Source organism: Myripristis murdjan, chromosome 4 (assembly GCF_902150065.1).
Source record: "Myripristis murdjan chromosome 4, fMyrMur1.1, whole genome shotgun sequence".
Lineage (NCBI taxonomy): Eukaryota > Metazoa > Chordata > Actinopteri > Holocentriformes > Holocentridae > Myripristis > Myripristis murdjan.
This window is the reverse complement of record NC_043983.1, coordinates 22,227,115-22,253,589: the sequence shown is the minus strand read 5'-3', so window position 1 is coordinate 22,253,589 and position 26,475 is coordinate 22,227,115. Positions and strand designations below refer to the sequence as shown.

Sequence of the window (26,475 nt, the reverse complement as noted above, 5' to 3'; positions counted from 1 at the left end):
TGTGTGCATACATAATTACATAAATAGGTATGTTGTATATGCAGAAGGAGAGAGAGACAGAGAGAGAGAGTGAGAGAGAGACAGAGAGAGAGAAAGAGAGAGAGAGTCATGCTGTGTATAGTCCTGCCATGTCATCACACAACACACCAGCACTGTGCTAGAGATGACATCATCGATTGGGATGCTGTAACCCTGTTCATTCTGCTGAGAGGAGGAGAGCCACAGCAGCAGGCGACAGCAAGGAGGAAGGAGATGGAAAGAGTCATTACATGTCAGATGTGTGTGTGTGTGTGTGTGTGTGTGTGTGTGTGTGTGATATACAGTTTGTCTATAAATGGGCCTAGCCTGGCATAGCTATATTCTGATTTCACCTCTTGTCTATTTCACGAAAAAGAAAAAGTCTGGGCACTGTTGGGAGAAAACCATTGGGAAAAGGTGCAGCAACAGGCATTTACAACAATACATTGCAGGTGATTGGACCAGCTATCTATCTATTACTAACAAACTCATCCAATAAGACAAACAAAACACATGACGTAATGTGAGAGCACCGAAGCGACACAAAAAGCAGAAACTGGCATGAAAAGTGAGCAAGAACATTCCCAGCTTGTCATCATGTCGATACATGATTCTTGTTTTTGTGAAGGGAATCTACACTGAAGTCCTGTTGTTTCTGTTTTCCGATTCAGTGCACTGTAGCTTCTCGCTGCGGTCATCGCGTTAAACCACACCTGCAGTTCCTCTGAGGACACCGAGTGGGCCGGTCATTTTGTGGCTTCTCATGACACTTTCCTTGGAGCATGGCAAAAATGGCTTTGCGAGTCAAATATAAATTAACTCACGAGATCATGTGGCTGTGGGAGGTTAAAAGGGGGCTGATACTGGTCTTTTGTTATAAATGAGATTTCGGTCGGTCAGCGTCAATCACCTGTGATATGATAGATATGGTGTAGACTGTTTGATCACACATCCAGAATGAGTTGAATCTTGACAAATGAGCAACAGTGGCAGAAGATCACACCAGGAGAAGACTGGAAAGCTACTGCCTAGTCTGAAGAACCTAGATTTGTGCTGTGACATGTGGACAGTCAGTTCAGAAGGAGGCATAAACAACCTGAATCCATGGATCTATCCTGCCTTGTGTCCGCAGTTCAGGATGGTGGAAGCAGAATGGTATGGGTAATGTTTTCTTGGCACACAGTAATGGCTCTTTAATAATACTTCCAGCAGGATAACATGCCAAGTCAGCCCCAGTACTGACCTTGAACAACCTCTAATGCTCCTTTTCTGCGCAGCTTGAACTCCACAGACAAGTTAAATACCGACACTTGAGCTTTCATTAATTCATTAGTGTAATCATAGATACCTGTAGACACACACGCACACACACACACGTAACCTCTTTGCACTTGCAGGTGCGAAATATTATATCACCATCAGGATTTAATAAATGGCATCAAGTGTTGCTGCGGAGTGAACAAGACATCACACATTCCTGACGTTTTCCCTTTCACGGCACTACTTGGAATTCGATGGCGTTTTGGTGACAAAGCACCGCTGATTAGAAATCTCACAGCTTTACAAAATGACTCCATTAAACCACACGCACACGCACACACACACACAAACTCGCACACACACATAAAAGATGTGAGGCGGAAACAGATAAAGGCTTGGGGCTGCAGAAGTGCGTGTGTGTGCATGTGTGTGTGTGTGTGTGTGTGTGTGTGTGTGTGTGTGTGCGTGCATGCGTGCGTGCGCGTGTACTCTAGTGTGCCCGCACTTGCATGTACTTCTTTGCTCCCCAGCTGACTGTAAAAATGCCATCTTCTAATAGGTTATTCACGGCGCCAGAGGAAGATGATGACATCACCTCTAACCAATAGGAGAGCTGGGACGAGGAGCTGAGACGAAAGCATGGAAGGACAGAGGGATGGAGGGAAGGATGGAAGGACAGATGAAGAGGTGGTGGAGGGATGGGAGAGAGGAGCGCTTTTAATTTGTGTTTTGCTGAACTCAGCGGGTCCTGTCACCGAGGTAGGGAGGGGAAAAAGGGATGGTGATGAATGAGTGAATAAAAAAGGGAGAGAGAAAGAGAAAGAAGATGAGAAGGGGAAAGGAATGGACAGCGAGGGAGAGAGAGAGAGAGAGATGGAGGAGTATATAAAGAAGGTGTGGAGAAATAAAAGACTAATGGTCCTAGGGCTGGAGGCAGATAATACGCATGCCTCTATCTGGCTTGTTAGCAGGGAGCGGTTCAAGGAAGAAGGGATTGGATGTGAGGAGGAGAGGAAGGGAGGACAAGGAAAGAATCTGAGTCTCCATCTATCTGCCTGGCATTTCAAAACTTAATAGATAGAATTGGGAGGAGAGAGGGAGAATAGGAGAGAGAGAGAGGGGAGGTGGAGGTGGGAGGGGCTGAGTAGAGAAAGAGAGGGAGGGAGAGGAGAAGAGAACAAGGAGAATGTCTCAATCTCTCTTTCAGTCTGTTTCCAGCGTCAGGTTGAGAAATCAGTTCATAACAAATGAATATGAAGGATATGGGGAAGTTTGTGTGCATGTTGGAGAGAAAAAGAGAGTATGGAGGTTGGGACAAAGGTGCTGTGGGTCCTCATAAGTCTGGATGTATATGAATGTCTGCCTATGTATGTATGCATTTGTGTGTGTGTGTGTGTGTGTGTGTGTGTGTGTGCAGTTTGTGTTGAGAACACAGTATATTCTGGTACAGTCTGAGATACTGCCAACATGAGTCATCATTTCCAAAACAGTCTGCCCACTCTGTGCCAGAAAAGTTGGCAGTGTGTGTGCACGTGCATGTGTGTGTGTGTGTGTGTGCATATGTTTGTGTGTTCATGCATGAGTACATGTATATGTGCGCAGTATGCAAATTATCACCACACACATTTGTGATATCACTGGGGCAAAACACACGCACGCACGCACGCACACACACACACACACACACAAAACCCAACCAATGACCAAAATGCCTGCATGCACACTCATTCACAGATATACACATGCATAAACACACATACGCACATGCACGCACACACACACACACACACACACACGCACACACACAGAGTTACCGCACCAACACACTGAGCACTGTGTGGGCATGGCAGAACCAACCGGCTAAAAAAGGCTAGCTATCACCATGGCAACGGCCAGGCCGTGTACCAATCGGAGGTCGACTTGATGAGGTAATGTTCTAGAAAGCTTTCTGAGCTCGTCTGACTCGCACACGCTCGTGCACGCGCGTACATACACACACACAGACACCAAAATCGGCACGACACACAAACACACTTTCTCATGAAGATACACACACAGGTACAGCAAACAAAACACTTACACAGGCAGAAACGCTGGCACACACACACGCGCGCGCACACACAGACACACACACACACAAAGATCAATTACGAAGGATGTGAAGCCACGGAATAGCATGAGAATTTCCGCACAATGAAACAACTCCCTGTTATATAACAATATTCCATAACCGATGCACCACATACACACAAATACATGCCAAAACAGAGAGGAAGAGAGAGAGAGAGAAGGAGAGAGGGAGAGAGAGATTCACTGGAATTACTGCCATAGTTCAAGCCACAGAGTGTATCAGGGTATGATACACTTCAGGCCACGATGCCCTTGCCTGCAGCATGCCTACTCGCTACAGTCTCTCACATAAAGAAGCATATATGACCAGTTGTGCAGCATACTGATCTGTGCTGTAATCTTTTTCCCTCTGATGCACAAATAGTTTTGATCATATCCACCAACCATAACTTACAATCGTATTCCATCATATGACATCACCTATAGCTGACTGTCAAACATTATAGATGGATAAATACTTTATTGCTAATTTGTATATATGGACAACAGGAGTAACATCCTAAAACAACAAGTAAACAAAACAATCGTTGTAGTCTTTTTCTGAAATAAAATACAGGTTCCACTATAGTGAAGTGGCAATAAAGGCTCCTCATGCATGTGTGCACACACACACAGACAATCACAGACAAAGGTGCATAAGCACATACGTCTAGATTGTAACGTCTTTTGATTTTTTTTTCCTTCTCATCTGGCTGCATAATTCCCACTGACAAGTTTAACAATGAAAGGCATAGACAAAGATATTTCTATATGAAACATTAGCGACTTCAAAGTAGAGACAAAGGGGAGGGGAAAATGGAATAGTGACTTTCTTTCTTTCTTTCTTTTCAGTGTGTATACATGCAGCCACATGTCAGCACAAATCTCTACACAAGCTACTGTTTTTCATATATGTTCTATAGGACCTGTCCGTGTCTATTAAGCCTATTTCACCGTACTCTCCAACGTGAACTCAGTATGAGTCTGGTATGTCAATGCGTCTTTTTCCACGATAACGTGCGTCGGATTTTCTCATGCAGCCCCCTTTCTGTCTGAACATATATAAGTGTGTGCGTGTCAAGCCTGCATGCTAAATTCCTCTGAGTGCCGACATGTCAAGTCCTTTCAGTCAATTGCTTTGAGTATGTACATATCTTTGCCCCCATTCTGACCTCCCACCACTACCCAAGGAGGCCAGGTGTGTTTGAGTCTTTCACAGTAGTAGACACCAAACCCATTCTATAGGGCTGCATGTGACTGAGAATCTCAGTGGAATCAAATTTGGGCGTTCAATATCATGAGTCCACTATTTATTTCATTTGACTGATTGATTGATTTATTTAATGCATCTTGCTATCAGAAATGCATGTTTCAATGTGCATGGCAAAGAATATCCAGCTTAACCTGTGATTTCAACTGTTTTGAAATTTTCTGTTTTGGTAAAAACAAATAATTTGCCAGGGCTTGAGATAATTTTCTTGATTTTTGGAAAAATCTGAAGAACTTTTTAAAATAAGGTGCATGACTCCACTGGTATCCAAATAAGACTTTCTGCAGTGTGGGAATACTGCCTTGTTTTGAAATGGCAGTAGGATTTTTTTTGTGTGAAAATACATACAGAGTTTCACATTTTCTGTGAAAGTCTTATCTGCCTTAATCACTGCAATAGAGAAGCCTGTTACATCCCCACAGACAGTGCAGATTCACTGTACTTGTCCAAATAAAATCCTAGTGTTTTGAAGCATGCCAAAGCATGCACTTGGGAGTGCACCAGCATCCTTCACAAAAACACTAATCTGGTCAAAATGACAAGATAATAAGGAGTCCTGGGAAAAATTCTCCACAAACAAAAAAAAGTTATGAATTGACAGCAAAACACAATAGTTCTCCACAACAGAAGTGAGTCAGAGCTCCATCGAGAGAGAAATTTAGACTGACTGGCATTGAATTTTCCTCTCTTCCCTTTGGTGTAAAGGAATCATAGACTGACCAGAATGCTAAAAACGGGCATGCTGTGTGAAGTTCACTGTCATAGCAGAAAATGATTTTTCAGTTCTGAAATTTCAGCATTTTTCAAACAGGTACCTCTTGCTGAAAATTTGCTGTACAAGCTTAAATTGTAGCTTAAAACATTTGCTCGGGTTCGGAAGTAACCTTATCCATTGTATGGATCACGCAAAATTATTTTCACTGTGTTAAATACTTTCTGAACCTCTGACTCAAATCTCTTTCAGAACAACTGCAATCATGAAAATAGGGAAAATAGTTCATGCACACACCACACATGAGTATGGACTGAAGGAAGGCCTGTACCCTTTTTCCCCAACTGGTATCAGCAGCACATCATACTGTAGTTGAGACAAGATCCACTTTTTTCCTTTCTTTTTCTTCCTTTCTTTCTTTCTCTCATTTTGTGTCTATTGTTTCTCATCCTCAGGGCAGAGCCTGACTGTGTCCTCTCCCTCTCACTCCCAAAATAAAGTACAGAGCCAGAGCACTCCCTGGTGGTGTCAGACCTGAACTTCAGCAACTGTAACTTTGCCAACTTTTTTTGGATTGAGAGACTCTGACTCCATTTACCTTCAGTAGCCTTGTATTACTTGGAATAGTCCCGGTAGAGTTTGGATTTGTTTAAATACACAAAGAAAAGCTAACGCCGGGTGTGTTGGAGCTGTGAGTGTTGGCCACGGGCCACCTGTTGCTTCCACATACAGCGGACAAACTCTCATAGACTTGGAAGACATTACCAACATTGTGTGTGTGCAAGCCTTGTAGTACAAGCAGGTGGTGTGCAAAACTATAACACCTCTATCTTTTTACCTTGAAATAGATTTTAAAGTTTATTACTTTAAAATACTGCAACTACACTATTTTTCTTCCACTTTATGTCACACCCTCCTCTGTGTAATACAAGATAGACAAACGAAATTTGAAGTACAGGAATGTTGGCAGCCATGTCTTTACATTGTTGGATCACATTTGGATCAACATAATATCCACAAGTGATGAGATTCATAGCTCTGGCACGACTGAGTAAGATTTCGTTTTAGGTGTTGAGTGATACTTGTCACTGATTATTAAGGACTGCATTCATTCTGTCCACGGTGTTTTTACAATGTGTGTCATGCATTGTTGTATCTTAAAGGGACCTTACATGATGACCATCAGCCGGCCTATAAAGGTTACTACCAGGTGCTCAACAAGGTTTGAATAAAAAATCCTCCAGTCACCTGATCTGGAGGGATCAGGATGCAGAAGCTTTTCCAGCTGGCAAGAATCAAACATGGTGCATGTTGATTGATGTGCATGTGAAGTGTAGAATCTGTGTTATGGCAAGTCCCAGTCCTTGGATTTGGTTGTACCCTTTGCAAACTGTTTGATTGAGATTAATTCTGGAGTTTGTGTGGTGCTGGAAAAACGTCTTACATCATATACAGTTTGCTAGATACTTTGTGCCTCACAGCTTCCTATGGCATATATGCATTTGTGTGAGTGGCCCTGGTGGGAAATGAAACCTTAATACTATGACCATGTAACTGCATGGTGAGTTTGTCTAACTGTAACCGGGCATTCCTTTCTCCTTAATCATTTTCAGGCCGATGCTGATAAAAGGGAAAAAGAGAAGAAGTCTGATCTTTGTGTTTGTAATACTACAGTGAATGTTGAAGGTTTTATCATTTATTACTCGACATAAAAGGTATCTGGACCACAGGCAGCTCTCTCTGATTGAAAAAAAAAAAGAATGGTAAAAAAAAAAAAATACTTTCTAACATATTTTCTGTCCCAACTTTAATACAACATGTACAAAAGCAGGGACACTGCAGTTTTTCAGATGAATTACTATCACAGTCACAGTAGCTGACTCACAAAAAGGTGTCCTCACAACTACGACTGAATGAGTTCATATATGAGTCTTTTGTGTGTGTGTGTGTGTGTGTATGTGTGTGATTGTGTGTGTACCTGTGTCTAAAGCCTGCCTCAGTTCCACAGGCCCGCTGGAAATCGGAGGGTTTCGATACAGGGACTCATTGTCCAAACCTACAAAAGGGCAAGAGAGAGAAGGACAGAAAGACGGATGGGGAGAGTCAGAAAACACAAGAGAGGGGTAATTGAAAGAGTGCTGAAACAATTACATGATGATTCATTAATCAACTGAAAATAATTATAATTTCGATAATCAATTTATCATTTAGCCATTTTAGCTTTACTACAATCACTTAAATTCAAAAAAACTAAAATAAGTGAAAGTAAAATAAATCTCAAAGGAAGCAATAGGAGATATATTTAAAAGACTAAGGATGCAATTTTAAGACATTCCAGCTCTGGTAACTTCCCACAAGCATCTGTCATTTTTTCACAGTGGATTAAGTTATTAATCATGCAATCAAATAACAAGCAAGAGATTGGACAACAATGAAAATAATCCTTGCAGCTCTAGTTGAGAGAGGAAATCACTGTATATGAGCTTTAAAATATATCATTCCCACACCCTAAGCCTGCTAGGTATTACTGGACATCCACATTTAGCAGGACAGAAAACCAGCTGCAGTCAGTGTGTAGACAAGCTGTGTGTCACTGTGTAAAGCCTCTGATGGTAGTTGGTCCATTTCAAATTGGCAATCACTTATTATTACAGATGATGTGCAGCTCCATACAAAGAGGGAAGATGTGGCTAAGAGAAGCTGTTATGTTATCTGAAAATGAATATACTCTTTTGCTTTAAAACTGACAGTGTTCCTAGTTGGTGTTACATAAGCATAATGCACATAAGTGCCATATGAACATCTTTAAATTGAGCGGCGTCTTTGTTATTCAAATGAGCTCACCGCTCTGCATGTGTGTGTTTGTGTGCGTTTTTGTTCTCACCTTGTCTCTCAATTGCCTCTATGAGTCTCCGGACCGCCACCGGGGCCTGGTCAGACAGAACACACACCTCCCCCTCACCTGAGAAAAAAAGAGACAAAGACGGTGAGTGAGACATTATGAGCAAAAACAAAATAACCACACATTTTTTATTGTCAAAAGGTCAGTCTTTTTTTTAAAAAAAATAATTCAGAGGCCAAGTTTTATAGTAAAGCGCTTAAAGCATTTCTTTTACGAGACGATAACCCCTCTTTTGTTTGCTTTTCTGTTCATTCACTAAGAGCAACTTGAGTGTGTGTGTGTGCGCGTGTGAAAGAGACACACAGAGACTTGCACTTGCATCCGTTTGAACAACATCATTTCACTTCGGCTCTCGTGCTGTGACTGACAAACACACCAGCAGTATTTTTACCACCCTCACCTTTACCTCCCCCCTGTACGTGTGTTTATGTGCCCTTCAGGGAGAGAGCAGAGTGTATCAGCCCACCTGCTGCCAGATGTAGGACACACACACTCACACACACACACACACACACACACACACAAACACACACACACACACACACTGTACACAGCAGGGTAGGGACCTTGTAAATGTCAGCAGGGAGTTCATACTCCGGTCAAAACCTCCCAAACGCTACCACAGGCCAGTGGCACTGCACCACCCAAAGGGACCATTGCCTTTCACACCCACATGCACCGACCCACACACACATGCTCAAAACATCCTGCATTATATATAACACACACTGACACAAAATGTTTACACATTGCTGTTCAGCAAAACACATGCACACAAACATCTCTCTCTCTCTCCCTCCCTCTCTCCCTCTCCCTCTCTTCCTCCCTCTCTCTCTCTCTCTCTCTCTCAAAAAACAATCTCAGTCGTCATTAGCATTTCCTCTCCCTGTCAATTTGCCATGTGAAAAGGTTAGCGGGAGCGGAACCGATGATGGGGTCGGCTTCTCACTGAGGACAGGAGAGGGAGAGCGGCGGCACACGCAAGCTGACATTTGCTTAGCTAATCCGCTAAATTAGCATAGCATTAGCATGGAGGTAATTGGAAGTACTACTCTGTAAGGAAAAGCAGAGGGGGGATCTTATTTGTGTGTGTGTGTGTGTTTGTGTGTATGTGTGTCCTTAGACTATATGAGATAACACATATAACATCATGTTTGCATAAGCATGACTGTCTAGCAAACATGCATATACCTTATTACAAATGTGCTCACACATATACAACACACACTCACACACACACACACACACAGAAAGAGAGAAAGGATCTCCAGTGTTTAGGTCCAGCGCCTGCAGAGTGCTGGGACTGTGGTCCACATCTGCCACTGTGGCTGTGCTATCCCATAGTAATCACACTAATAGCCACTGCTTCCTTATGTATGTTTTTATCTGATGTGTGACTTTGTGTGCATGTCTGTGTGTGTGTGTGTGTGTGTTCTTCATGTTTGAGGTGTGCTGGCTCTGTTTGGGGACAGATAGTAATTGCTATGCTAATTACAGTCGCACAAAAGGAAGCATAGGTGAGAGTCTGGCATACAATGACAGCAGCCCTCAGCAATTCGAAGGCTTGGCGTTGTGTTACATGGAACGGCGAGATTCGGAACAATTCTCCAATGTGCAGCAGCCTGACATGAATCACTTCATCCTCCGCCACCGTCTACAACAGCACTCTTTTTTTTTTGTCATCAGGGCTGAATATGTAACTATTAATTCACATACCATTAGTTAGTCCTTAAAGAAATGCCACTTTTGGTTACTGGCGCTAATGAGGTGTATTTTTCTATTTTGCAATGCCTGACTGACAGTGGCTAATCAGCACAACTGGCGCTGAAAAGGTTAAGCAACATGTGGGATTAAATTACACTCGGCAAGCACTGCTCACACCGTAAGCAGCAGCTGTCACTAGTTCCACTATTGGGAATCAATTAGCTAGAAGAAAGAGAGAGTTCTCCAATTATGGATTACCATACAAGTGCTTTGCTAAAGCAGGCATTGTGTTGTGACTGTGAGGGGAAGAAAAGGTAGAAGCTGAAGGAGGATATAAATAAAGCCGGCTCCTTTGACACAAATGCATTAATAATAGGAGCACCTGTGGGTCGCATGCCGGTAATACACTCGCGTAAACACTTGCCACACAATTTTGAGGATGCACAAACACACACACACAGCTAGCACAGGGATTACACAAGTCCAATAGTACTGGTGTGGCACACTTTGTGTTTAATTGCTGCAGTTTCTGTCTGGTGCGGCGGAGAGACACAAGGGATGAGGACCGAATACAAAGCGAAGACTCTGTCTTTGTCTCTGCATTACTCCCTTGTCTCTCCGTCTTTCTCCATCTGTCCGCCACCCTCGCATTTTTTTTTTTTCCCCCTCTCCCGCATTTGCACTCTCTGTCATTCTTTGTAACTTTTGACTCTCTCTTCCACTTTCATCCCCTGCGCTCCTCCTCTCACTTACACTATCTGTTTCCCTCTTTGTCGCTCTCTCTCTCCTTGCTCTTTGTCTGGGGCTCTCTCCCTCCTTTCACTCCCTCGGTCTTTTCTTCTGTATCGCTCCCCGGCTCAGCCATTTCTCCGCCGTTGCATTGTGCAGCTGACAGTCATGTCACACCACAATACACACACGCTGCTGACTGACAGTAATACCTAGTTAAATGACAACTTTGATTGCCCTTTGATGCATGCACACATAGACACATTCACGTTACATTGTAATCTTAATAATGCTTTGTCGGAAGAAACGACTAGACACACAAATACATTTTTGGTTACATCTGCATGCCCCCGTATCGGTTGCACTTATTGGGTGTTTATCCGCGCCACGGCTCCGTATAGTTTCAGGTGTGCGCGAGCATCAGGGAGCGGTAGTGGAATTTCCGGAGATATAGGTCGTTAAATGTACAGTGCTTCCATTAACGTCACTGTCACAAAGCATCACACAGGCAATATCTCACACCTCCCTGCGCACTGCACTGCACTGACTGGCTTGCTGGCTGGCTGACAGGCTGCCTCTGCACGACTGAAGAGAGGAGAGAAGGGAAAAAATGGAAAAGGAGGAGAGGAGAGGAGAGATAAAGAACAATGTAGCCCACTCTGCAGTAGACCTGCCACCCACTAGTCTATGGAAAATGTATGGGTTGCACACAAAGAACACAAGCACAAAGACATAGTAGGTCATGGATTCAGTGTGCAGGGTGGATACATAGGCACGTGTGTGTGTGCATGCGCAAACACACACACACACACACACACACACACACACAGAAACTTACACATTCAGGCAAATGCCCAAAATTAACACATAGCTCACTGCACACATGGTAAATGCTGCACACGCACACAAACACATGCAAGTTGCAAGACACAAAGGTTTGCCCTGTTTGTGAGTGAGAGAGACAAAGAATGAGTGTGTAACTGCTTGTGTATGGTGTGTGTTTGTGTGTGTGTGTGTAGTCAGTAATATACTGTCACCCCTTGGCCAGTGGGGTGTTCCGACATTAAAGCATGCTCCATTGCACTATACTGCACTGCTGTTGACCATGCTACACTGCACTGCACTGGGACACGACATATACACACACACACACACACACACACACACACACACACAAACACACTCACAAACACCTCCATCACACATAAACCCACATTCTGCTACACATTCACCATTTAGCGCCGCACTTTTGTGACTCCAAAGAAAAGACAGATCTTCACAAATACGCATAGATGTAAACACACACACACACCATACCTTCTTTACACACACATACCATCATCTCACTCATGCACTTTTCCACAGAAAGAATCGTACACGCACACAGACACGCACACAGACACTAACATGCACATACACACATGAGCACACACTCATGTCTGTGTTCTCCCTGAAGACAGCTGTGGTCTCCATGCTGCAATGTTTGGAAATGATTTATTGATCACTGGAGTCCAGCGGGTTCTGGCATTATGAAGTAGACCCTGAACCCCTGTTCTTTTCAATTTCAGCCCCATGTGCGCCAATAACACACACATACACACGTGCACAAAAATCAGAGCATGCACACACTCGAGTTGGTGCGCACACACACGTAATGAGATAAAAGAGACAAGTTATGGATTGAGATGCCTATATTACATGTGGAAAAAGCAGGCCGTGCAGTGCCTATGGGGCTAAAGATAAGTCATATATTAGGAAATGCTCTTGATGTATAATATATCACATTTAGGTCAAATGCTTAAACATCCATGCTGCATGAAAGGGCAAATCCATTCATTTTTAACGTTCACATGAGATTATAAGTAAGTTTGATCTTTATCGTTTCTGTGCAGGGACTCGCTCTCTCTCTGATCTTTCCCCCGTAGACAGGAGAACTGCAGTGGTTGTTTTTTATTGCTGCAGTACCCTGTGGTCACACTAGGGGGCAGATGACTCCAACCCAGACTGGACAGTGCAATGCTGCGTGTCTTTGGAAGTTTATAGTGTACACTGCAAAGTAAGTAGCATGCAACAGGGTTAGGGTCAATTGACACCAACTCAGTCAATTCAAAAGGAACATTTTCCTCAGAATGCAGGGACTGAAACTCCTTTCCCTGAAAATGTTCCTGCATATAATCTTTAATAAAACAACTGAACAAATGGTCCATAAATTATACAAAATGATCTTACAGTTTGTGCAACAATTCCATTAAAAAAAAACATTTCCCCATTTTTGTGAGGTGAACATAAGATTAATTGACTTTACTTTCAACACTGGTAATTGCTGACAAGTACTGAATGTTCCACTCTGTTAATTTCACCATAATTTGAACTGAATTAGGCTGCAAAATGTACTAAGCTTGAATACGTACAATTCTTACCCGCTAAACTAAACAGCTGTTATTCATTTGAGGTGTCCTAAGGTATAATGGGGCTGCACACACAGTTTATTTGGTGTAAGTACAGATACTGGTTTTTGCCTTGCTGTCCAGAAGTTTCTCATTTGAGACAAATCCAGTTTTAGATTTGAATTTGAACTTCTTGAATAGTAGACGGGGGCAGACAGGTAGTGTATAACTGAATACACAAACCCAATGTACTAAGTATAAATTAGTAAAGTGTTCAAGACAATTCAACTGTTTTCACTGATGAGCCGTTGACAAAAGCGATGCCCATCTCAAGTAAATGTAATTCAATGTGAGGTGCTCTAAGTCTGTTACCATTATACTAAAATAATCAAGGCGACATCAGCGAACTAATGATAATGATATGATGTTGTGATTATCTAATCAAGCTGTCTCAGTCTTAAACAGAGACTTGTGTGATTGATGGAAAAGGGAAAAACAAAGAGAGTGAATGAGTAAGAGAAAACAGGCGGTGAAAGGGACTTGTGAAAGGGAACCACAACATGAAACCAAAGGCTGGGGTAAGAGTGTGTGCAAAGGGCAATCAAATGTGTAAAAGTGGCACTAAAGCCATGGGGGTGCAGAGGAAAAGGGGAAAAGAGTAAGAGAGAAATGAGGGAGCAGAGAGCAGGGTGGAGGAAGAGGAGGAGGAATACATGGAGGAAAAGGAAGGAGAGATGAGAATGCACGAGAGGAGGAGGAGGAGGAGGAGGAGAGGGAGATGGAGCAAAATTGACAGAGGATGGCCCTCACCAGAGGAGGAGGAGGAGGAGGAAAGAAAATATCTGAGCAGAAGTAGAGGAGAGATTGTCATTTCAAGTCTTCACACTGGTAACAGGATACAACCGTCACGCCTGAGTAGCCTCCAGGTCACCACTCCACTGCCCCCATCACTTTCTATCACTTTCTATCACACATCCAGACCCTTCAATTTTAGCAGGGTGCCAGCATAGGAAAAAAGGTCCAGGTGAAGCCGTTGTCACACAAGAGTAACACTGGGCAAAAAAAAAAAAAAAAAACAATCCAGGGAGAGTTAGTATTTCTTAACTAAATCAGGCAGTATACAACATTTAGAGGGTAGCAAAGCATCTTCTTGGGTGTACTCGCAAGTAACGTATGGTCTCTACTGCAGCCGCCTGAGGTACAGAGGGAAACTGGCCAAGATAAAATGAAAATAATTTTTTTTTCCTCTTTGCTTTTAGCTGCAGTTGACCAACAACCTACTCCAGAATGGAAAAAGGATTTTCTTGTAGAAAACCCACAGACAGATCATTCTTGGTCTGTCTTGTTTTATATCTCCTATATATTAAAGTTATTTTGTTTGTTTCCTTTCCTCTATCCCACACTCAACCTCTCCCCCAATCCCTCTCCCAAGGGTTTCTCCTCCTTATTCAAATCTAAGAGAGTTACCCACCTGTATGACATTAGTGTGTACCTGAAAAATCTGAAATATATGTACAATGGGTTTTTTTGTTCGTTTTTCTTGTGTAATGCGGCTCTCCTGTGGCTTTAAAAAGCGTGAGACTATTGCATTTTACCAAGCGTCCCAGTTGGCCACAACAGCCTTATGTTTCTTCCTTATGGCTATTGTGCGCTCCAGCACTGCTGAATACCAAATCCCATGCAGAAAGACCCACCATGGCGGTGATATGACCAGCTAAGCTGCTCTAAAAAGCCGGGGGAAAAACCTTGATCCTCCATCTCCCCTTGGCCAATCTCCTGTGACAGCTTCCCAGTCAAGGAAAGCGTCCACCTTTTCCCCAGGGGCGCACTGTCCCCCCGGCAGACAGACAACAGGGGCCAAAGGCCAGCACATACTCATGCAGGAATACTGTGACAAACACATGGATACACACATATGCATACATTAGCATGCATGCATACACAAGCGCACATGACAACATGGATGCTGTCTTTCTCTGGTAAATTTAACTTTCAATTTGAAGGGCTCGGTTGGTAAAACCACTGATTTACATTTATGAAGCAAACAAGACAGATGCAAAACACCAGAGATGAGCTGTATCACACAAATAAATATAAATCGTTTGTCTTGCTTTGTGACCATACACACTGCATCCATACTGTAAATGCAATCTCTCTCTCTCTCTCTCACTCTCTCACTCTCTCACTCTCTCTCTCACACACACACACACACATGCAATTTATGGTATATCATTCTTCAAGGCTATACAGCACTACTGTAACCTCAAGCTCTGATGCCAGCGGTAAAAACAAAAAACAAAAAACAAATCTCACTGATTGTTCCTTCCTTCGCCAAGTGAACATTTTCTCTGAATTCTGTTGCTTGTGTGAAGAACATATGAAACTTTTTCTGTTCTGTCCAAATATGGGTCTATCTTTGTCACCACTCTTTTTCTTGCTATCACAGTTTGGTGAGATTGTCTTCTTTTGCTCAGCCATATAATCATTTATTCTGCCTGATAGGTATTTTCATGGCATCTGGGTGTACACTCTAAATAAATAAATGAATAAATAAATAAATAAATAAATTCAGATTGTGTTGCCTATAAACTGATATACCCAGGTCAAGTTTTACACATAATGAAAGATCCTTTTCCACAGATGACTTTTTGCGTTAGGAAAACTGATGTCCTATCCCCAAAGTTTTACATGTGTGTTAAAATGTTTACCACCTTTTTATGAGTGCATTCTGTCCAGCCATCTCCCCTTCTTGTCTGCTACACACATCTTTTACGGGCAAAAGTAAAACACTAAAAAAATCCTTTTTTTTGCACAATGTTATCCTTTGCTTTTCTCCCATCCCCCCGGGTTCCAAAACAACAAAGCACTCTTACAGATGACGTACTGTAAGCCAAGAAAACAAATGCTCTATATGCCAAAAAAAATCAGGGGTTGGTTTGATTAAAAGGAAGATTTCCCGGAGACTCCAAGGCCCTTTCATGGGCGGGAATCCCACTGAGAGCCCCACTCGCCCACCCCAACAAACTGTCAACCAGCTCCCTCTACTTCTGTCTCCTTCCCAATCTCATTTATCAACTCCACCCCCTGCTTCTCATCGTCAAAATGGCATCATGTTACCAAACAACCTGCCATTTTGCTCAACAGGGTCTCAGCTAATACACAGCTGCACATGTGAAAACACACACACATAAGCCCAGAAACATCACATGCAGCAACACACACCATACAAGTATTTGGGTGACTATACTTGTGAGGACATGCCATTGGTGCACTGTTAAAAAAAATAATAATAATAAAATTAAAAATCTCTGTTTCATGTTCAGTCTTAAAGTTTGTTCTGTCCTTACTACTATAATTTTCTCAGCACTAGCAGGCTAATCTTCCTTATTTTGCCTTGTTTTACAGCACTTATACAGTATTAGTTCCCAGAAAAATGTGTTCATAGAAAAATGGCTGAAAAATTGCTGAAACAAGTGAAAGTGCACTGGAAACAATTGAGATTATCTCATCCCATGGGCATTTTTGCACTTGTTTTAAGAAAAAAATCATTTTAAGATGACACTAAATGACTTGTTAAGGTGGAGATTTTGCAGTGCAAGCACACGGCCTCATCACTGGAAATGCGCATGATTTATTAATGACTGGCAAAGACGCCCTCAAATGTTGTTCTTACTGGTAACGGCACTTTATCTTCAATGGGTTCTGGACATAATAAAGATATGCAAGCGCACAGATGTATTCAAAGACAAACCTGGCCGCATCTTAAGAAGTGAACATGTATGCTGAATAATTTATCAGGCTCATGGTGAATATGTGTCGCAGAGCCTAATTGAATTTTTGTGATGTAGATGTAGATGTTAGTGCATGTGTGTGTTCATGAATATGTGTATGCCCACTTGTGTGCATTAGATCATTGCATTCCTGTCTGCCTTGAGTTTGTATGAGTGTGTGTGAGTGCCTGTGTGTAGATTTTTCTGGGCTTGTGTGGCATAATGTGCGTGCATTTCCTCCTTTGTGCCTCTATGAGGGAGTGGGTCCAGTAGTGTGCTTATGTGTGTGTGTGTGTGTGTGTGTGTGTGTGTGTGTGTGTGGTCACTGATGGCATACTGGCTCTCACAGGAGATGTCTGAGTGGCCTCTATTGATCTGTTACTCCGCATGCATCCCTTCAGGAATAAAAACTCTGCATCACACCAATCAATGAACAAATATGTGTGTGTGCGTGTGTGTGTGTGTGCGTGTGTGCAGTGGTAGTGATGGGGTCATATTACTGCAGGCCAAAGTGATGACATCAGGAGAACACTGTCCATCATAGTGGATTGCATGCACCCATAATGCACACACACACACACACACACACACACACACACACACTCTCTCTCTCTCTCTCTCTCTCTTACACACACATTCTCTGAGTGTTTTTCCCCGTTGGAGGGAACATAGATACAAAGAATGGAAGGAAAGAAAGAGAAAGAAAAGAACGTCACAATGTGTGTGTGTGTGTGTGTGTGTATGTGTGTGCATGTTTGTGTGTGGGCACTTCTCAGGATTGAATGTAGGTGTTGTGTGTGTTTGGGTCCAGATGTGTGTCTGTGTGTGTGTGTGTGTGTGTGTGTGTGTTGCATTAAGCATGCTGGACTGACCTCTGACCTTAAATGTGGGTTTGTGCATGCCTGATGTGTGTGTCATGCTTCACTTCATTTGTGATGATGTCCATATACAGTATGTATGCAGAACTAGTCCACATACTTGAATTTGTGTGTGTGTGTGTGTGTGTGTGTGCGCTTGTGTGCCTTTATGAGAACTTCAAGATGGCCTGGATATTACAGTATTGAGTCCAGTGCAGCCCTGGTGGCTAGATGTTGGCAGTGCCTTCAGGTCATGTTCTCTGCTGGTCTACCCCAGCCTTTGGCTTAGAATTGGGATTATGTATGCTACAACCTTTTGCCTTTGGCTGAACTTCCCTATTTGGTGGAGTCCAATCATGCTTCAGTTACTCTTTTCTTTTTATTGGCCCAACAGCCACTGGAACAAACCGCCGCAGTCAACCAAGGAGAGAGCCAAGGGACGGAGCCCTGAGTGACAGGGAGAAACACAAGCAGGAGATGTGTGTGTGCAGTGCATGTGTCTAAATTATATATTTATACAGTGTACGGGGAGGGAGAAAAGAGCTGTACCTCAGTAATTGCTAGAGTTCACTTTTAGAGTGCAACGAGGAGGCAACACAAATATAATGAGACCACAACCCTGCTATCAAATTATTATTCCGTCATGTATCCTGGTCCAAGCAACACAGACGGAAACAAAGAGCTTCTTCTGGACTTGAGAGTGAATTTCTTCTGTTGCCTTCCAGGCGTTGTTATGTTTTACCTGTTTGTAAGACTAACCACTATTCTAAATCATTCGCTCTCTCGGCAATTTGACTACGGAGCGCTCCGTACGTCTCTTACCATGACCATGTTATCTTATTTTCATCTTTTTATTATGTTTATCAAGTTTATATATTAATATTCCAATTTTTTTGTTTTTTTTTCTGTTTCTCACACACACAGACAAACAAACACACACACACACACACACACATTCCTCCTAATGCCTCCCCAAAAACACCCATCAGCAAATTCCCATTGTTGTCATGAAGATAAATGCCCACACTCGCCACTAACCTTTAACTGTTTTCACGCACAGACAATGCACTGCAGCAACACACCGATACTGGAAATGAATTTTTAAAATAAATAAATAAATAAAAAAAGCTTTACTTTTTATGTATTGTGTGAAGGCTAGCAAAGAAGGAGATTTTAGGATTTGTGATTCTCCGTGAAGCGGTAGCCTATTCTGCAAGTGCTTTTGAATGCAAAGACGATGTATGCTGGATGCCCAGGGTGAACAAAGAGGAGAGAGGCAAAGAAAGAAAGAGAGAGAGAGAGAGAGAGAGAGAGAGATGGATGGAAACTCGTCTGACAGAGTGACACTGAGGGCCATTAAAAGACATCTCCTCCATCCCATGCAAGGTTATTCTTTCACGCCTCTTTCAAAGGACAGAACACACGCAAAACACGTGCAAACTATGGTGACCACACACACACGCACACACACACACACACACACACACACACACTAACACAAGCATATCAGACAGACCCACATCCTTTACACACAAAATGATTGTATGCCCTATATGGAAGTGTGCACGCACAAACCGAAACACACACGCACACACAAAACCTCAAAAGGACACACAAGTGCACATGCCATATATGAGGCGCCCCTCCTCACACTAACACATATTTAAAGTCTAAGTGTCAGCTGCCTACTGAAGTGTGTATAATCCCCTATAGTGAGGGGTGCTATATATTGTCACAGTAATTGCAAAGGGGTAAATAGAGTAGCAAGCTGAGAGGGGGGCTCAGATATGATACTGTATGGCTGTTTGTGACAGGCCTCTTGGCATTCACTCACATTAATATTTGACTAGCACTGTTGACATGCTATGAACACCTACGCGGTCACACACATACACACCCATCACAATCAAACGCGCGGAGAACATAAAAACACGCGCAGAAAATCGTGAATGAGCGTGCACACAGACGCACACACACACACACACACAGAGGCAGCCTGTGATGTGTATCACTCGAGGCGATCTGTCAATTCTTTGTGTAGAAACAAAGCTCATTAAATGTATCCACAAACAACACAAACTCTGTGTCTGAGATGAATGAGCACGCGGTTATGAAGATGCACGGAAAAAAACGCACTCATGCCTTTGTGAAGTTTGTGAAAACATAGAGGCACGTGGCACAATTTCAACAAGGCCAAGAAAAACACATGCAAACAAGCAGTTTAATTGCTTACGATAATAATGAAGGAAATATTGGTTTCTGTTTTTAATACACACATTGCCTATAAATCTGAGATCAACACGTTTTCAAAGACTACAGTTAGTGGCTGTGTTACAACATGCAGTCAAAGCAAAGACACAGTACACTCGGCTAATATGAGCAGGAGGGTAGGTAGTCAAAGAACAGTTTAAAAAGAAAGTAAAACAAAAAAAAAAGTCAATTTTGTACCAGATTATTGTAAAAGATCATACTTTGCAACTTATGCAACTTTTGCTAAGTGAGACTCAGGCAAGAGTTTTAATTATCATAATCCCTATTAGTGTCAAATAAATCCAACTTTCTTCACACAAATATCAAAATTTCTTTTCAGCTCAGTATAATATGTGATATTTTTAATTAATCCTTTTTTTAATAACGGGAGCTCTCTGCCTGTTGTCGTCCCTTCCTCCTTCTTTCTATTGCACCCTCCCAATCAGCCGTTCTCTCTCTCAGCAGGGAGGGACAGTGACAGATTGCTGTTGACCCCCATCACAGCTTTCTGACCCCATTCGTTTTTACAACACAGAGAGAGAAGGCAAGAGAGAGAGAGAGAGGTGGTGACTGCTCCTGGAGATACCATACAGGGCTCTGTATAAGCTCTAAGTCATTTACATACAGCATGTGTGAGCCGCTGATGATTATTGAAAGCTTGTGTCTCTGCGGTGGCGGGGTTGCCAAATGTTTGGATTACGTGTTTTTATTAAAGGCAAGTGGAACTAAAACGGCATCAAGAACACAATTCTATTTGAAAACACTTTGTATAAAAAGATTTTTATTCAACTATTTAATTGCAAATGCCTCTGGTATGACGTATGTAAAATCTAGGATCTTTTAGCAGACAAAATGGATAAGTTTTCTGCCACTGTACCTTTAGAGATAGTTACATCAGGGTGACCAGATGTCCGCATTTTTGGGGGACAGTTCCGTGATTTCATGCTTTGTCCATGGATCCAGACAGCGCTGGTATGACCAGAGGACGTCTTGTGATTTGTAGTTTTTATCTCAAGACCGCAAAGATTCTGTCCTGCTTGTAAATGAGGGTATATTACTTTGAGACTTTTTGTTTTGGGAAGTGTGAGGAGTTCCTTTCTGTTCATAACTGGCTACCAAAAAAGTAGAAGACAGATCCTCAGTTTGCAGACTTCGGACAAGTTACACACATCAGTGACACTGGGCTGATGACAGACAAACACACTTGATTTTGTTCAAACTTGGGAATAAAAGTGTTTATCAAATGAGAAAAAAAATCCCGGAACGGAAGAAAAGCCCACCTAAAAATGGTCAAAAACTACTTTAAAATGTACAAAAATTATATTTTAAAAAATAATTAAAATGATGTATTTAAACGCCAGGTCAGTGATGCTGGATCGCCTCATAATCCTTGTGTTTAAAGGCTTGTGAGTGATTCTATCAGATTCTGGAATATATCTATTGTGTTTAATATTTGCCAGTAAATCACAAATGTTCCTGGATTTGCTCTAAAAAAAAATCTGGTCACCTTGGAGCTAACAAGATATATGACATGATTCCTTTTTTTTTTTTTTTTTATCTGGGTTTAAGTCTGTGGGGTAAGTGTCATAATAAAAGGCTTTACTCTGCACTGTACAGAGACAAACTATCTGCAGTTCTGCAACACATTACATTCACGTGCACACACACGCGCAACTGGAAATCAATTGTAATTATATAAATAGGTCAGCGCCAAACAAGGTTAAAGCCAGAGCACAACCTCCCCACACTGTAATTGATCACCACCAAGGCCTGTGGAGGCTACTGTTATATCATACTTTGGATTCACACACAACCAGAAAAAACACACATGTACTGTTATATCACAGCAACACACACATACACAAACACACTGTATTGGCATATCGACAGGCTCCAAGCACAGGCACACACATAGTCAATAAGCCAGACAAACGTACACACACACATACACATGCACATGCACACACACACTGAAAACTCCATCAGTAGCAAAAGGGATGCAGTATGAGCCAGTGTGATGGAGAGATGGGAGGAGAAGAGAAAAAGGGAGAGGAGGCAGTAATGGCTTTTTGATTTGGGTCACAACCTTCATAACAATAATAGTCATATTTTATACAAAAAACAGTGGTTACTGTTGGCAGGCCTAATGAACACTATAAATGCAGTGTGGATGAAATCTTTATCAGGGTATTTGTACTCATTAAAGATTCATAAAAACAATAAAACCGGACTGATTTTAGTTAACTGAGTGTTATGAAATTCATAGGAATTTCTCTTTATGCATTTTCCCCAGAGCCATGGGCGGGCTGACCATCACGTTTTCTACAGCAAGTCACGAAACCACCGCAGATCTGCTCCAACAGATTTATCGAGTTGTTGTTCTATTAGCCAGCTGGCATTTGCAATGTTGCGTATTCCACCGTGGATATTTTGCAGGTATCGTTTTACATTTTCAGGCTTACGTTACAGAGATATAGAAGGCAATATTTTGCAGCCTAAAGTTGGAGGAAATGATTGCCACAAATAAACAGAGATGTGGTACAGGCAGAGGCACACAAATCCTTTACATCCAGGCCAAAAGCACTGGGATTAAATTCCTGGTAGAAGCCCACCATTCAAACTTCCACAACAGAACAAACATGATCTATGCGCCATGCTTTAGGAGTACCAGGTCCTGCATCTCCTATGCTTCCAGCTATTCCCTACCACCTATTAATATGGAAATCTACTGCAGAGGTTATGTAAGATCTCTCTCTACAACATAAAGCACACAAATACATGGAGTGTCTGAATATACAGCACAAAACAAAATGACAAGATAACACCCCACAATAAATACGAGGAGTCTAATCAGGTGTGACACTGCACTTTCACTTCAGAAAATCTTTAATCCTCCCTTTAATACTGCGAGGTAAATCCTGAACTGTACAACGGGAATACCAAGATTTTTATTCACAAAGGAAAGCCTCAACTGCCTGAAGGATGGAAAATGGAAACCCACTTGACAAAATTCTTCGTCTTCTACAAAGAGCATCAAAGGTTCACTGATGTTGAGATCTGGTGATTTGGGAGCCCGTGGAAGGTATCTCAATTCACCCTGGTGTTTATAAAACCACGCCTGAATTTGTTTAGCGGTACATATGGGGGTATTATCGTCTTAGAACATGGGCACATCACGAGGGGAACATGAGTGGGGGTGTTTGCTCCATAGGGTCCTGTAAAAAGGCCTCATTTTTTCTTGCCTGTTTAATAAGATCACACAGAGCATCCACCAGACTCAAACAAGAAGGCTGCCCATGATATTACAGATCCCCTACCCTGTTTAGCAGCTGGGAACATGCATGAAAACAGAAATCTCATCGGGTTTCCTTTCAGTTTCCTTTCAATTCCACCAATCAGTGGTGAAGATGCATTCCAATGTCAGCGATAGAAATGACATTTGGAGACAATTTGCTCTCACGTTTTAAGAATAAGAACAGGAGATATGAATGAAATCAGCTTGCATGAAAAAAAAAAAAAAAAAAAAAAATCAGTTTCCTCATCCTCGCTTTTGTGAAAATATGCATTTTGCATTGCAATCTTGACTAAATAATGTGTTAATAAAGCTGCAAAAAAACTACACAAGAACCTACTGTATGTGAAAGTTGGCCAAAAGTACACACTTCCAAGGGGATTTAGTCACAACACAGCTCGGGCAGCTCTTAATATGAGATAGCTCGGAACAAAGGAGCAGCAGACAAAGAAGCTCCACTGTACTGTGTGTACGTGTGTGTGTGTGTGTGTGTGTGTGTGTGTGTGCGTGCGTGTGCATGTGACTTGAAAAGTACATGGATATGCATGCACAGAGTGAGTGCACGAGCACGAAATTGCTCTGAGGCTGAGGATAAGAAGAAAAACTGCAGAATTTCAGGAATGAGTTTGAAGCAGCGTAGGCAGGCATTTCTAAATATACACGCCTGCACTTTAAAGTGGTGATAATAAAACACTCGAAGCCTATGCCAGAATCTACCTACCACATAGGCATTACTTTGAATTTAGCTCGGTGTTATGCAAGCTAAAACAGCATGTGATATCATTCAGCACCAGTATTATATCACACCCAGGGGTGTAGTGGAGGATAAGCCTGACAAAACTGAGTTTACCCACCTTTTCAAGATCATATAAATTTTCATGACATGCACGCAGAGTACATAGACGAAAGCAGCATAACCCTAATGCAAGTTACACGAACAGGCCTTCCGGGAGATTAATTTGTGATGCTTTATTAATCCCTGTAGAAAAATTCTATTTTCTCTTGCTGTCTTCCCAGAGTGCAAGGCTGGCTGCAGAGCGGAGAATGTGGAGCAGACAGAGATTCAGAGCTTCTCTAAAGGACACCACAGGGTGAGCACTTGTCAGCGTGGGGGCATGAATGTGACCGTGCCGCCTAAAACAGCCATTCTGAAAATTAACTTTCCTTTTTTGGGAACGTGTTGTTTGCCAGCTCTAGTTCATAGTCAGAACAATATCTGCCCTCAGCTGGAGCTTGAGTTGGCTGGCAAAATCCAACAGGAGCCACCTATTCCTGTCGGGTCAAGTCCAAAGAGGGTAGAAATTGTATACAGGCAAGGTTATGTCGCATTTTGAGCTGCAGGTATCGGATTTTACTTTTTTCCAAAGTATTTTAACATGTGATCAGTGTATATCATCTTAAGGCATCTTAAGGTAGGATTAAAGAAAGACGTTAAAATGTCAGGTTCTCCATCCAGCCATTTTAATCTGAATATGGTAGGCGCTGCGTAGACTAGGTAAATGAGCAGATTATTTGATGATCATTTTTCTGTGTCATAACACTATAGTCAAAGTACTGCATAGCCATCTATGGCCTACAACGAACTGTGTAGAAGTAATAACAGGAATGTGTTCTGTTTCATCCACAAATGAGAATGGGAATACTTCCATGATGTTACAGCTGTCTTTCATTAGCATTTAATGGCTGAGCAAACACAGGCTGAATCTGGGGTAACAGTGTAGAAACCGTTGAGATGTAAAGTGATGGCTTACTTATTTCACAAAGCATCCACTTGCATTGAAAAACCAACACATTAGGTTATCTGCTAATGCAAAAAGGTCATCTGGGTAACATGCTTCTTCTTAACGTGGGACCACAACACTGTTTACCACTATATCGCCGATCATAGAAATGCGATTTTACTCCATAGCAGGATGCAGTATTACAATTTTAAAGCGTAAGTAGTGTGAATGAAAGGCTTTTAGCTCGGGTGAGAGTGCAGCAATGCAAACGACAACAAACACCTCCATAATATATAAAAGTAATACGGCCCCGCCAGGCTATTTCATGGCAGCAGGGGACCAACGCACCTCACCACTCACCTGCTTCTCCCTGGTTCAGTTCATTTACATGCAAACCCACTCTGCTATCTCTATACAGCTGAAGAGTTCAGAGAGCTGGAGCAGGTTTCCTGTGGAGTGAGTCTTCCCCCAGGCTGAGCAGTGGATTAATCTTTTTAGGGCCTCCTCTAGCGGGGCAATGGGCCATTAAATTGGTCCCGAATAGACAGTACAGAGAAAGAGGGAGAAACAGGGAGCGGGAGAAAGAAAGATGGAGGAAAAGAAAGCAAGAGAGGAAAAAAGTAAGGGAGAGTGAGATGAATAGATTAATAGACAGAGGGAGACATATGGAGAGGCTTCATTGTCTCCTCAGTGGGGAGCAAGACTAATGGATGTAGCCGTCTGGTTTTAGCAGTATTATTTTATTATTTTACATTATACTAGACTTTCATAAATGTGCACACGCACACGCTAGGGCTGCATATCGTCAAGGTCCTCATGACAATATGGATCATAATACACTGCCATACAGGACTAACTCAAAAGGTATGAACAAAGTTTGAAATAAAAGCTACTGCCTAACATCTTGTCAGACTCATAAAGTATACATCTAAATCTTTCTGTCTAAATCTTCTAATTAAAAAAAAATTAACTAAAAATCACGATTCCACTTTATCAAAACATAATTCCCACACTTAACAGTGCACCAATATGCAAATGCCATGAAAATCGAGTGCATAAGCGATACAAGTCGATGCAAGAGGCTGGAGAATCGATGGAGTTTTGCTGTGTGTTACACACACAAAGGTGCAAGAACAAACATGTACAACTGCGAACACAAACACACAAAAACACACACACTGTGGCCATAATGTATAAAGGGCTGCTGAAAGAAGACGACATGGATCAACTGTCCGGTCAGTCTCACACACACACACACACACGACATGGATCAGTGGACAAATGTTGCCTGTCACACAGAGGTGGTCAGCTGCTCTCTCTCTCTCTCTCTCTCTCTCTCTCTCTCTCTCTCTCTCTCTCTCTCTCTCTCTCTCTCTCTCTCTCTCTCTCTCTCTCTCTCTCTCTCTCTCTCTCTCTCTCTCTCTCTCTCTCTCTCTCTCTCTCTCTCTCTCTCTCTCTCTCTCTCTCTCTCTCTCTCTCTCTCTCTCTCTCTCT

At 42.3% G+C, this 26,475-nt stretch overlaps 1 protein-coding gene across 2 annotated transcripts in view; it reads right to left on the bottom strand.

The window, feature by feature from the left end:
- pik3r3b (phosphoinositide-3-kinase, regulatory subunit 3b (gamma)) overlaps nucleotides 1-26,475 on the bottom strand; it is a 200,218-nt gene that overhangs the window by 129,098 nt on the left and 44,645 nt on the right. For both annotated transcript variants that reach the window (XM_030048906.1, XM_030048907.1), the window contains 2 exons: nucleotides 8,254-8,331; nucleotides 7,348-7,425 (listed from right to left, as the gene is read on the bottom strand). In XM_030048906.1, the coding sequence (XP_029904766.1) occupies nucleotides 7,348-7,425; nucleotides 8,254-8,331 (156 nt within the window). The remainder of the gene's footprint in view (nucleotides 1-7,347; nucleotides 7,426-8,253; nucleotides 8,332-26,475) is intronic.